This window comes from Coregonus lavaretus, assembly GCF_964263955.1.
Source record: "Coregonus lavaretus genome assembly, contig: HAP1_SCAFFOLD_4083, whole genome shotgun sequence".
Lineage (NCBI taxonomy): Eukaryota > Metazoa > Chordata > Actinopteri > Salmoniformes > Salmonidae > Coregonus > Coregonus lavaretus.
This window is the reverse complement of record NW_028159504.1, coordinates 8092-20684: the sequence shown is the minus strand read 5'-3', so window position 1 is coordinate 20684 and position 12593 is coordinate 8092. Positions and strand designations below refer to the sequence as shown.

General features: G+C 45.6%; 1 protein-coding gene across 2 annotated transcripts in view; it reads right to left on the bottom strand.

Annotated features, from left to right (window-relative positions):
* LOC311122789 (interleukin-11 receptor subunit alpha-like) overlaps positions 1–6327 on the bottom strand; it is a gene marked incomplete at its 5' end in the record, with an annotated part of 39875 nt that extends 33548 nt beyond the window's left edge. For both annotated transcript variants that reach the window (XM_084197106.1, XM_084197107.1), the window contains 2 exons: positions 563–629; positions 6228–6327. In XM_084197106.1, coding sequence (XP_084053232.1) covers positions 563–629; positions 6228–6327 — 167 coding nt within the window. The remainder of the gene's footprint in view (positions 1–562; positions 630–6227) is intronic.
* Between the last annotated feature and the right edge of the window lie 6266 nt (positions 6328–12593).

Here is a 12593-nt window from a genome sequence, read left to right as displayed (position 1 = left end):
ATACCTGTCCAGACCCCCCCAGAGCCCTGTATAGGGAACATCCCCATCCCAGACCCCTCCCAGAGCCCTGTATAGGGAACATACCTGTCCAGACCCCCCCAGAGCCCTGTATAGGGAACATACCTGTCCAGACCCCCCCAGAGCCCTGTATAGGGAACATACCTGTCCAGACCCCCCCAGAGCCCTGTATAGGGAACATACCTGTCCAGACCCCCCAAGAGCCCTGTATAGGGAACATCCCCATCCCAGACCCCCCCCCCCCAGAGCCCTGTATAGGGAACATACCTGTCCAGACCCCCCCAGAGCCCTGTATAGGGAACATCCCCATCCCAGACCCCCCCAGAGCCCTGCATAGGGAACATACCTGTCCAGACCCCCCCAGAGCCCTGCATAGGGAACATACCTGTCCAGACCCCCCCAGAGCCCTGTATAGGGAACATCCCCATCCTAGACCCCCCCAGAGCCCTGTATAGGGAACATCCCCATCCCAGACCCCCCCAGAGCCCTGTATAGGGAACATCCCCATCCCAGACCCCCCCAGAGCCCTGCATAGGGAACATACCTGTCCAGTGCCGCTCCACACACCAGCGTGACGTTGGACCCCAGCCTCCCATACTGAACATCTGAAACTAGACAAGGCAGAGATGTAAGAGCTTCAGGATTTACAACCTCTATGACCTAAAGTATAGTCTCTCTACACAAAGACATGGTAGAGCTTCCTGTTGTGGCTGCTGTTACATAGCAACCATCTATAAACAGTTACAGTCCTCCCATAAGTCTTCAGGACAGTCAGGATTTGTAAACTACCGTTTGCAGCCGAATAGGTGCCTTCAGACAGTATTCATTGTGTTGTGTTACAGAACGGATTCAATATGGATTAAATCAACAACAAAAAATCTCACCCATCTACACTCAATACCCCATAATGACAAAGTGAAAACTTGTTTTTAGAATTGTTTGCAAATGAATTGAAAATGAAATACTGAAATATCTCACTTACATAAGAATTCACACCCCTGAGTCAATACATGTTATAATCACCTTTGGCAGCGATTACAGCTGTGAGTCTTTCTGGGTAAGTCTCTAAGAGCTTTCCACACCTGGATTGTGCAACATTTGCCCATTATTCTTATAAAAATTCTTCAAGCGCCATCAAGTTGGTTGTTGATCATTACTAAAGCCATTTTCAAGTCTTGCCGTAGATTTTCAATCAGATTTAAGTCAAAACTGTAACTAGACCACTTAGGAACATTCAATGAGGTCTTGGTAACCAACTCCAGTCTATATTTGGCCTTGTGTTTTAGGTTATTGTCCTGCTGAAAGGTGAATTCATCTCCCAGTGTCTGGTGGAAAGCAGACTGAACCAGGTTTTCCTCTAGGATTTTGCCTGTGCTGAGCTCCATTACGTTTCTTTTTATCCTAAAAAATGCCCTTGTCCTCGCCGATGACAAGCATACCCATAACATGATCCTTTAAAATATGAAGCATGGTTCTCAGTGATATGTTGGATATGCCCTAAACGTAACGCTTTGTATTGAGGAAGATAATTTCTTTGCCACATTTTTTGCAGTTTTACTTTAGTGCCTTGTTGCAAACAGGATGCATTTTTTTGAACATTTGTATTCTGTACAGGCTTCCTTCTTTTCACTCTGTCAAATAGGTTAGTATTGTGGAGTAACTACAATGTTGTTGATCCATCCTCCATTTTCTCCTATCACAGCCATTAAACTCTCTAACTGTTTTACAGTCACCGTTGGCCTCATGGTGAAATCCCTGAGAGCGGTTTCCTTCCTTTCCGGCAATTGAGTTAGGAAGGACGCCTGTATCCTTGTAGTGACTGAGTGTATTGATACACCATCCAAAGTGTAATTAATAACTTCACCATGCTCAAAGGGATATTCAATGTCTGCTTTTTTTCATTTTTACCCATCTATCAAATAGGTGCCCTTCTTTGTGAGGCATTGGAAAGCCTCCCTGGTCTTTGTGGTTGAATCTGTGTTTGAAATTCACTGCTCAACTGAGGGACCTTACAGATAACTGTATGTGTGTGGTACAGAGATGAGGTAGTCATTCAAAAATCATTTTAAACACAATTTTTGCACACAGTGCAACTTATTATGAATGTTAAGCACATTTTTACTCATGAACTTATTTAGGCTATCCATAACAAAGGGGTTGAATAATTATTGAATGAAGACATTTCAGCTTTTCATTTTTAATTAATTTGTAAAAATTGACTAGTTTCACTACTTCACAGGAGAGGCATTTGAGGGTAAAAAAATCTAAATCGTTTTTTGGCAGAAACAGAAACTTCTGGAACGTGAACTTTCATGTGGCTTAATAACAAACTTGTATGCCATCTGTAAATACAAATAAAATTGTTAAATTACGAGCCTAGTTGGTTTAGCCACAGAAAAAGTCAGGAACCTTCCCACTAGCCATGATTGGCTGTTATAATGGATGGGCTGGACATGGCGAGAGATGAGTCCGGATTGGTTTACCACGTAGCACACTTCTGTCTATAACATGAACTGCTTAGTATGTGTAGGTAATCCTTTCTAAAGCCGCTTTTTTTGAAAGATATCATGAAGAACTGTGAAAGTGTTGCTACGGCTCTCCACTTTCTGGAGGACCGAGTTTTAAAATCAGTGGAATGCCCGGTGGAAGCAGAGTATGATAGCTAAGGAGATGGAGAAAAATCTGGCGTTTGATTGCGGATGGAGTCGAAAAGAGAACACAGAAGGCTGTTGTATAAAACATCTACTGTGGTAGATGGTAGATGGTAGATGGTAGATGGTAGATGGTAGGTGGTAGGTGGTAGGTGGTAGATGGTAGATGGTAGGTGGTAGGTGGTAGGTGGTAGGTGGTAGGTGGTAGATGGTAGGTGGTAGATGGTAGATGTCATTGACTGATTTCATTATTCTTACACTTTACACTTCAAAGTAAATCTCAGCTCTGTTAAAAATACACTAAAGAAAAACTATGATATTTATCATAGTGATTGAGGAGTAACATTAAAACAGAATAATATACCAACATTAGACAACTATACTAAAAACCTCAAATAGCTGAAATGAATGAGACAATAGTCAAATAAACTGATAATCAAATCAAATTCATTTTTATTTGTCACATGCGCCGAATAAAGCAGGTGTAGACCTTACCGTGAAATGCTTACTTACAAGCCCTTAACCAACAGTGCAGTTTTAAGAAAATAGAGTTGATGCCAATAGTCCCGGTGGCCATTTCATTAATTGTTCAGCAGTCTTATGACTTGGGGGTAAAAGCTGTTAAAGAGCCTTTTGGACCTAGACTTGGCGCTCCGATACCGCTTGCCGTGCAGTAGCAAAGAGAACAGTCTATGACTTGGGTGGCTGGAGTCTTTGACAATTTTTTGGGCCTTCCTCTGACACCGCCTGGTATAAAGGTCCTGGATGTCAGGAAGCTTGGCCCCAGTGATGTACTGGGCCGTACGTACTACCCTCTGTAGCGCCTTAAGGTCAGATGCCGAGCAGCTGCCATACCAGGCAGTGATGCAACCGGTCAGGATGCACTCGATGGTGCAGCTGTATAACTTTTTGAGAGCTTCAAGTTCCTCTGAGTACAAATCACTAAAGACTTAAAATGGTCCAAACACACACGCACAGCCGTGAAGAAGCCCTTGAAAAACATCAGGAGGTTGAACAAGTTTGACATGGGGGCCCTCAAATCCTCAAAACGTTCTACAGCTGCACCATTGAGAGTATTTTGACTGGCTGCATCACTGCCTGGTATGGCAATAGCACTGCCCTCGATCGCATGGCGCTACAGAGGTTGGTGCGAACAGCCCAGTACATCAATGGGGCAGAGTTCCCTGCTGTCCAGGACCTCTATATCAGGTGGTGCAGACAGCCCAGTACATCAATGGGGCAGAGTTCCCTGCTATCCAGGACCTCTATATCAGGTGGTGCGGACAGCCCAGTACATCAATGGGGCAGAGTTGTATCTTTATTGACCTTTTATTTTTTGTTTTGCTCCGTCTCTATGCAGGGCCTTGCGTACTCACACAAACACTCTCTGTTTACTCACACATAATATGCACATATAGTAACAGTCAAAAGTTTGGACACACCTACTCATTCCAGGGTTTTTCTTTATTTTTACTATTTTCTACATTGTAGAATAATAGTGAAGACATCAAATCTAATAACACATGTGGAATCATGTAGTAACCAGAAAAGTGTTAAACAAATCAAAATATATTTTATATTTGAGATTCTTCTAATAGCCACATTTTGCCTTGATGACAGCTTTGCACACTCTTGGCATTCTCTCAACCAGCTTCATGAGGTAGTCACCTGGAATGCATTTCAATTAACAGGTGTGCCTTGTTAAAAGTTAATTTGTGGAATTTAATTCCTTCTTAATGCATTTGAGCCAATCAGTTGTGTTGAGACAAGGTAGGGGTGGTATCCAGAAGATAGCCCTATTTGGTAAAAGACCAAGTCCATATTATGGCAAGAACAGCTCAAATAAGCAAAGAGAAACGACAGTCCATCATTACTTTAAGACATGAAGGTCAGTCAATATGGAACATTTCAAGAAATTTGAGTTTTTTGAAGTGCAGTTGCAAAAACCATCAAGCGCTATGATGAAACTGGCTCTCATGAGGACCACCACAGGAATGGAAGACCCAGAGTTACCTCTGCTGCAGAGGACAAGTTCATTAGAGTTACCAACCTCTAAAATTGCAGCCCAAATAAATGCTTCACAGAGTTCAAGTAACAGACACATCAACTGTTCAGAGGAGACTGTGTTAGTCATGCCTCATGTTCGAATTGCTGCAAAGAAACCACTACTAAAGGACACCAATTAGAAGAAGAGACCTGCTTGGGCCAAGAAACATGAGCAATGGACATTAGACTGGTGGAAATGTGTCCTTTGGTCTGGAGTCCAAATTGGAGATTTTTGGTTCCAACCGCCGTGTCTTTGTGAGACACAGAGTAGGTGAACGGATGATCTCCGCATGTGTAGTTCCCACCGTAAAGCATGGAGGAGGAGTTGTTATGGTGTTGGGGTGCTTTGCTGGTGACACTGGCCGTGATTTATTTAGAATTCAAGGCACACTTAACCAACATGGCTACCACAATCTGCAGCGACACGCCATCACATCTGGTTTGGGCTTAGTGGGACTATCATTTGTTTTTCAACAGGACAATGACCCAACTCAACTTCAGGCTGTGTAAGGGCTATTGACCAAGAAGGAGAGTGATGGAATGCTGGATCAGATGACCTGGCGTCCACAATCCCCCGACCTCAACCCAATTGAGATGGTTTGGGATGATTTTGACGGCAGAGTGAAGGAAAAGCAGCCAACAAGTGCTCAGCATATGTGGGAACTCCTTCATGACTGTTGGAAAAGCACGTGGGTGGCAGCATCATGCTGAGGGGGTGCTTTGCTGCAGGAGGGACTGGTGCACTTCACAAAATAAATGGCATCATGAGGAAGGAAAATGATGTGGATATATTGAAGCAACATCTCAAGACATCAGTCAGGAAGTTAAAGCTTGGTCGCAAATGGGTCTTCCAAATGGACAATGACCCCAAGCATACTTCCAAAGTTGTGGCAAAATGGCTTAAGGACAACAAAGTCAAGGTATTGGAGTGGCCATCACAAAGCCCTGACCTCAGTCCTATAGAAAAGTTGTGGGCAGAACTGAAAAAGCGTGTGCGAGCAAGGAGGCCTACAAACCTGACTCAGTTACACCAGCTCTGTCAGGAGGAATGGGCCAAAATTCACCCAACTTATTGTGGGAAGCTTGTGGAAGGCTGCCCTAAACGTTTGACACAAGTTAAACAATTTAAAGGCAATGCTACCAAATACTAATTGAGTGCATGTAAACTTCTGACCCACTGGGAATGTGATGAAAGAAATAAAAGCTTAAATAAATAATTCTCTCTACTATTATTCTGACATTTCACATTCTTAAAATAAAGTGGTGATCCTAACTGACCTAAAACAGGGAATTTGTACTAGGATTAAATGTCAGGAATTGTGAAAAACTGAGTTTAAATGTATTTGCCTAAGGTGTATGTAAACTTCCGACTTCAACGGTACACAGGGCAGCAGTCTCTAAGGTGCAGGGTAGAGCACTGTTATACATTAGGGCTGATTTAGTCTTTACGTTATTGGTCCATATCTTACAGGGGAGCTGTAAGGGGTTTGGGTTAGGGTTAGTGTCTCTTACCTTCATTGGTCCATATCGCTGACTGGGCGTTGACGGAGGAAAGTGCGAGGCAGAGGCCAATGACTAGCAGACCGCTGGGACATGACACAAGACCGGTCATCTGGAGAAAGAGAGTGTGAGTTAAGGGTCAGGGGGTTAGGACATCATCGTACAGCAGACTGGATCAGGGGTTACATTATCCAGAAGAGAACACCACAGTCAGGAACATCATCCTATGATATACAACACTGAGGTCAGAATTATTCTGGGGGAAATTATTTCACTATTATATGATCATTCTGGGGGAAAGTATTTCAGTATTATATGATCATTCTGGGGGAAAGTATTTCAGTATTATATGTCACCATATGTTTCCTTTTATTCAGCTTGAATAAATAACATGGATGAGGGAAAAGCAGATGCATTATGTTATTGCAACACCGCTTCACATAGACTGGCTCTACAGCAGCGATAATAACTACAATACCATTTCAAATCTGCAGAGAACGGAATCACAGAATCCAGACAGTAAACCTTCAAACCGAATTCAACAACATTGAAAAATGTAGCAGGAAAAACGTATTAGAACATGTATTAATATGGACCAGATTAAACAAAATGCATCAGTGAATCGACTGAGGAGACAGGGAGGTGACGTAACAGTGAATCGTATTTCACTTCAACTTTCTGAAGAGGCAACGCAGTTTAGGTAACAACACATCTGCTGATCCTCAACACGGGGGCCCCTCAGGGGTGCGTGCTCAGTCCCCTCCTGTACTCCCTGTTCACCCATGACTGCGTGGCCACGCACGACTCCAACACCATCATTAAATTTGCCGACAACACAACAGTGGTAGGTCTGATCACCGACAACGATGAGACAGCATATAGGGAGGAGGTCAGAGACATGGCCGGGTGGTGCCAGGACAACAACCTCTCCCTCAATGTGACCAAGACAAAGGAGATGATTGTAGACTACAGGGGGAAAAAAAGAGGACTGAGCACTCCCCCATTCTCACCGACGGGGCTGTAGTGAAACAGGTTGAGAGCTTCAAGTTCCTTGGTGTTCACATCACCAACAAACTATCATGGTCCAAACACACCAAGACAGTCGTGAAGAGGGCACGACAAAGCCTATTCCTCCTCAGGAGACTGAAAAGATTTGGCATGGGTCCTCAGATCCTCAAAAAGTTATACAGCTGCACCATCGAGAGCAACCCGACTGGTTGCATCACCGCCTGGTATGGCAACTGCTCGGCCTCCAACCGCAAGGCATTACAGAGGGTAGTGCGTACGGCCCAGTACATAACTGGGGCCAAGCTTCCTGCCATCCAGGACCTCTATACCAGGCGTTCTCCGCTAACATCAAGGCGGTGACCCGATCCTGTAGGTTCATGCTTTACAACATTCGGAGAGTATGACCCTGCCTTACACAGGAAGCGGCACAGGTCCTAATCCAGGCACTTGTCATCTCCCGTCTGGGTTACTGCAACTCGCTGTTGGCTGGGCTCCCTGCCTGTGCCATTAAACCCCTACAACTCATCCAGATTGCCGCAGCCCGTCTGGTGTTCAACCTTCCCAAGTTCTCTCACGTCACCCCGCTCCTCCGCACACTACACTGGCTTCCAGTTGAAGCTCGCATCTGCTACAAGACCATGGTGCTTGCCTACGGAGCTGTGAGGGGAACGGCACCTCCGTACCTTCAGGCTCTGATCAGTCCCTACACCCAAATGAGGGCATTGCGTTCATCCACCTCTGGCCTGCTGGCTCCCCTACCTCTGCTGAAGCACAGTTCCCGCTCAGCCCAGTCAAAACTGTTCGCTGCTCTGGCACCCCAATGGTGGAACAAGCTCCCTCACGACGCCAGGACAGCGGAGTCACTCACCACCTTCCGGAGACATTTGAAACCCCACCTCTTTAAGGAACACCTGGGATAGGATAAAGTTATCCTTCTAACCCCCCCTTACCCCACCCCACCCCCCCCCCAAAAAAAAAATAATAATAATAATAATAATAATAATAATAATAATTGTAAAGTGGTTATCCCACTGGCTATAAAGTGAATGCACCAATTTGTAAGTCGCTCTGGATAAGAGTGTCTGCTAAATGACGTAAATGTAAATGTAATGTAAATGAAGGCCCTCAAAATTGTCAAAGACTCCAGCCACCCTAGTCATAGACTGTTCTCTCTGCTACCGCACGGCAAGCGGTACCGGAGCGCCAAGTCTAGGTCCAAAAGGCTTCTCAACAACTTCTACCCCCAAGCCATAAGACTCCTGAACATCTAATCAAATGGCTACCCGGACTATTTGCATTGCCCCCCCACCCCCTCTTTTACGCTGCTGCTACTCTCTGTTTATTATCTATGCATAGTCACTTTAACTCTACCTACATGTACATATTACCTCAATTACCTCGACTAGCCGGTGCCCCCGCACATTGACTCTGCACTGGTACCCCCCTGTGGTCCTCTGTAGCTCAATTGGTAGAGCATGGCGCTTGTAACGCCAGGGTAGTGGGTTCGATCCCCGGGACCACCCATACGTAAAAATGTATGTGCACATGACTGTAAGTCGCTTTGGATAAAAGTGTCTGCTAAATGGCATATTATTATATTATTATTTAGCCTCCCTACTGTTATTTTATTTTACTGCTACTCTTTAGTTATTTGCTTTTCCTTTTTTTTTTCCTTAAAAAAAAATGCATTGTTGGTTAAGGGCTAATAAGTAAGCATTTCACTGTAACGTCTACACCTGTTGTATTCGGCGCATGTGGCAAATAACATTTTATTTTATTTGAAATTGCAGCAAAGAAACCACTACTAAAGGACACCAATAAGAAGACGAGACTTGCTGTGATATATTTGAATTCAAGGCACACTTAACCAGCATGGCTACCACAATATGCAGCGACACGCCATCACTTCTGGTTTGGGCTTAGTGGGACTATCATTTGTTTTTCAACAGGGCAATGACCCAACACACCTCCAGGCTGTGTAAGTGCTATTTGACCAAGGAGGAGAGTGATGGAGTGCTGCATCAGATGACCTGGCCTCCACAATCCCCTGACCTCAACCAAATTGAGATGGTTTGGGATGAGTCGGACCGCAGAGTGAAGGAAAAGCTGTCAACAAGTGCTCAGCATATGTGGGAACTCCTTCATGACTGTTGGAAAAGCATTCCAGGTGAAGCTGGTTGAGAGAATGCCAAGAGTGTGCAAAGCTGTCATCAAGGCAAAGGGTGACTATTTGAAGAATCTCAAATATAAAATATATTCTGATTTGTTTAACAATTTTTTTGGTTATTACATTATTCCATATGTGTTATTTCATAGTTTTGATGTCTTCACTATTATTCTACAATGTAGAAAATAGTATAAATAAAGAAAAACCCTTGAATGAGTAGGTGTGTCCAAACTTTTGACCGGTAGTGTTTCTGCTCATTGTCCATCTATGTTTGGCATGACAATGGTTGACAAGGAGTTGGCATGACAACGGTTGACAAGGAGTTGGCATGATAGCTCCAACAGACTGGCACTGACATATGCAGTTACTGGCCCAAAGCTCTTAACCGCTAGGCTACCTGCCGTCCTAGTGTAGTGACCGCTAGGCTACCTGCCGTCCTAGTGTAGTGACCGCTAGGCTACCTGCCGTCCTAGTGTAGTGACCGCTAGGCTACCTGCCGTCCTAGTGTAGTGACCGCTAGGCTACCTGCCGTCCTAGTGTAGTGACCGCTAGGCTACCTGCCGTCCTAGTGTAGTGACCGCTAGGCTACCTGCCGTCCTAGTGTAGTGACCGCTAGGCTACCTGCCGTCCTAGTGTAGTGACCGCTAGGCTACCTGCCGTCCTAGTGTAGTGACCGCTAGGCTACCTGCCGTCCTAGTGTAGTGACCGCTAGGCTACCTGCCGTCCTAGTGTAGTGACCGCTAGGCTACCTGCCGTCCTAGTGTAGTGACCGCTAGGCTACCTGCCGTCCTAGTGTAGTGACCGCTAGGCTACCTGCCGTCCTAGTGTAGTGACCGCTAGGCTACCTGCCGTCCTAGTGTAGTGACCGCTAGGCTACCTGCCGTCCTAGTGTAGTGATCGCTAGGCTACCTGCCGTCCTAGTGTAGTGACCGCTAGGCTACCTGCCGTCCTAGTGTAGTGTGCTGTAGAGTAGTGAACTGTAGTCTAGAGTGCAGAACGCTTGAAAAAACACATGTTGCTTTCATGAAACTCCTTGGCACACTGATGCGTTTATGAGCTGAACCCAACTGCATGCAGGCACAGGATACAGATAAACAAGTCTCCCTGAGCACCACTCATATCGCTGGGTCCAGATTCACTAAGTGTTCCAGAGTAGGAGTTCTGATCTAGGATCAGTTTCATCAGATCACAATGAATAATATGATATGCGTTTTGGATCATAATGACTAAAACGGGGGCATGATCCTAAATCAGCAGCCCTACTCTGAGACGCTTCGGGAAAACAGGCCCTGGTCTCTACTCAGGGCTCTATTCAATCCGTATCGCAGAAGTTCAGTGTTACAGCGTGATTGAAGGCAATGTTACCGTGTTAGTGGAGACTGCATTCACGGTAAACGCTGCATATCTCAGCTCAATTGGAAATTACCGTAACATTTCTATCGCACAATCTGTAACACTTCAGCGATCCAGAATGAATAGAGCCCTCACTCTTCAGCCAGAGGCTGGATAACTAGTATTCTATATAGATATACCTGAGGTATTGGCTTTCTGCCATCAGGGAGGGGCAGCTATAAAACAAGAATGTTTCCAGAACCACCAGAATGAACTGTCAGGCTAAAGAACAGGAAGAGGCTGAAACTGAGCAATCTCTGTTTGTTTACATTCCTGAAACGTATCTTTCAACCCTCTCAATATGTGGTGTAGTGTTTTGTGCATAAACCCATTGTCTGTGTCTGTTATTATGGCACCTTCCACTGAGTCACCTCCCTGTCTCCTCAGTCCTTCCACTGAGTCACCTCCCTGTCTCCTCAGTCCTTCCACTGAGTCACCTCCCTGTCTCCTCAGTCCTTCCACTGAGTCACCTCCCTGTCTCCTCAGTCCTTCCACTGAGTCACCTCCCTGTCTCCTCAGTCCAGTCAGTCCTTCCACTGAGTCACCTCCCTGTCTCCTCAGTCCTTCCACTGAGTCACCTCCCTGTCTCCTCAGTCCTTCCACTGAGTCACCTCCCTGTCTCCTCAGTCCTTCCACTGAGTCACCTCCCTGTCTCCTCAGTCCTTCCACTGAGTCACCTCCCTGTCTCCTCAGTCCTTCCACTGAGTCACCTCCCTGTCTCCTCAGTCCTTCCACTGAGTCACCTCCCTGTCTCCTCAGTCCTTCCACTGAGTCACCTCCCTGTCTCCTCAGTCCTTCCACTGAGTCACCTCCCTGTCTCCTCAGTCCTTCCACTGAGTCACCTCCCTGTCTCCTCAGTCCTTCCACTGAGTCACCTCCCTGTCTCCTCAGTCCTTCCACTGAGTCACCTCCCTGTCTCCTCAGTCCTTCCACTGAGTCACCTCCCTGTCTCCTCAGTCCAGTCAGTCCTTCCACTGAGTCACCTCCCTGTCTCCTCAGTCCTTCCACTGAGTCACCTCCCTGTCTCCTCAGTCCTTCCACTGAGTCACCTCCCTGTCTCCTCAGTCCAGTCAGTCCTTCCACTGAGTAGTATAGTGTTGACACCACCACAGTACAGTAGTATAGTGTTGACACCACCACAGTACAGTAGTATAGTGTTGACACCAGTACAGTAGTATAGTGTTGACACCACCACAGTACAGTAGTATAGTGTTGACACCACCACAGTACAGTAGTATAGTGTTGACACCACCACAGTACAGTAGTATAGTGTTGACACCACCACAGTACAGTAGTATAGTGTTGACACCACCACAGTACAGTAGTATAGTGTTGACACCACCACAAAGTACAGTAGTATAGTGTTGACACCACCACACAGTACAGTAGTATAGTGTTGACACCACCACCCAGTACAGTAGTATAGTGTTGACACCACCACAGTACAGTAGTATAGTGTTGACACCATCACAGTACAGTAGTATAGTGTTGACACCACCACACAGTACAGTAGTATAGTGTTGACACCACCACAGTACAGTAGTATAGTGTTGACACCACCACAGTACAGTAGTATAGTGTTGACACCACCACAGTACAGTAGTATAGTGTTGACACCACCACAGTACAGTAGTATAGTGTTGACACCACCACAGTACAGTAGTATAGTGTTGACACCACCACAGTACAGTAGTATAGTGTTGACACCATCACACAGTACAGTAGTATAGTGTTGACACCACCACAGTACAGTAGTATAGTGTTGACACCATCACACAGTACAGTAGTATAGTGTTGACACCACCACAGTA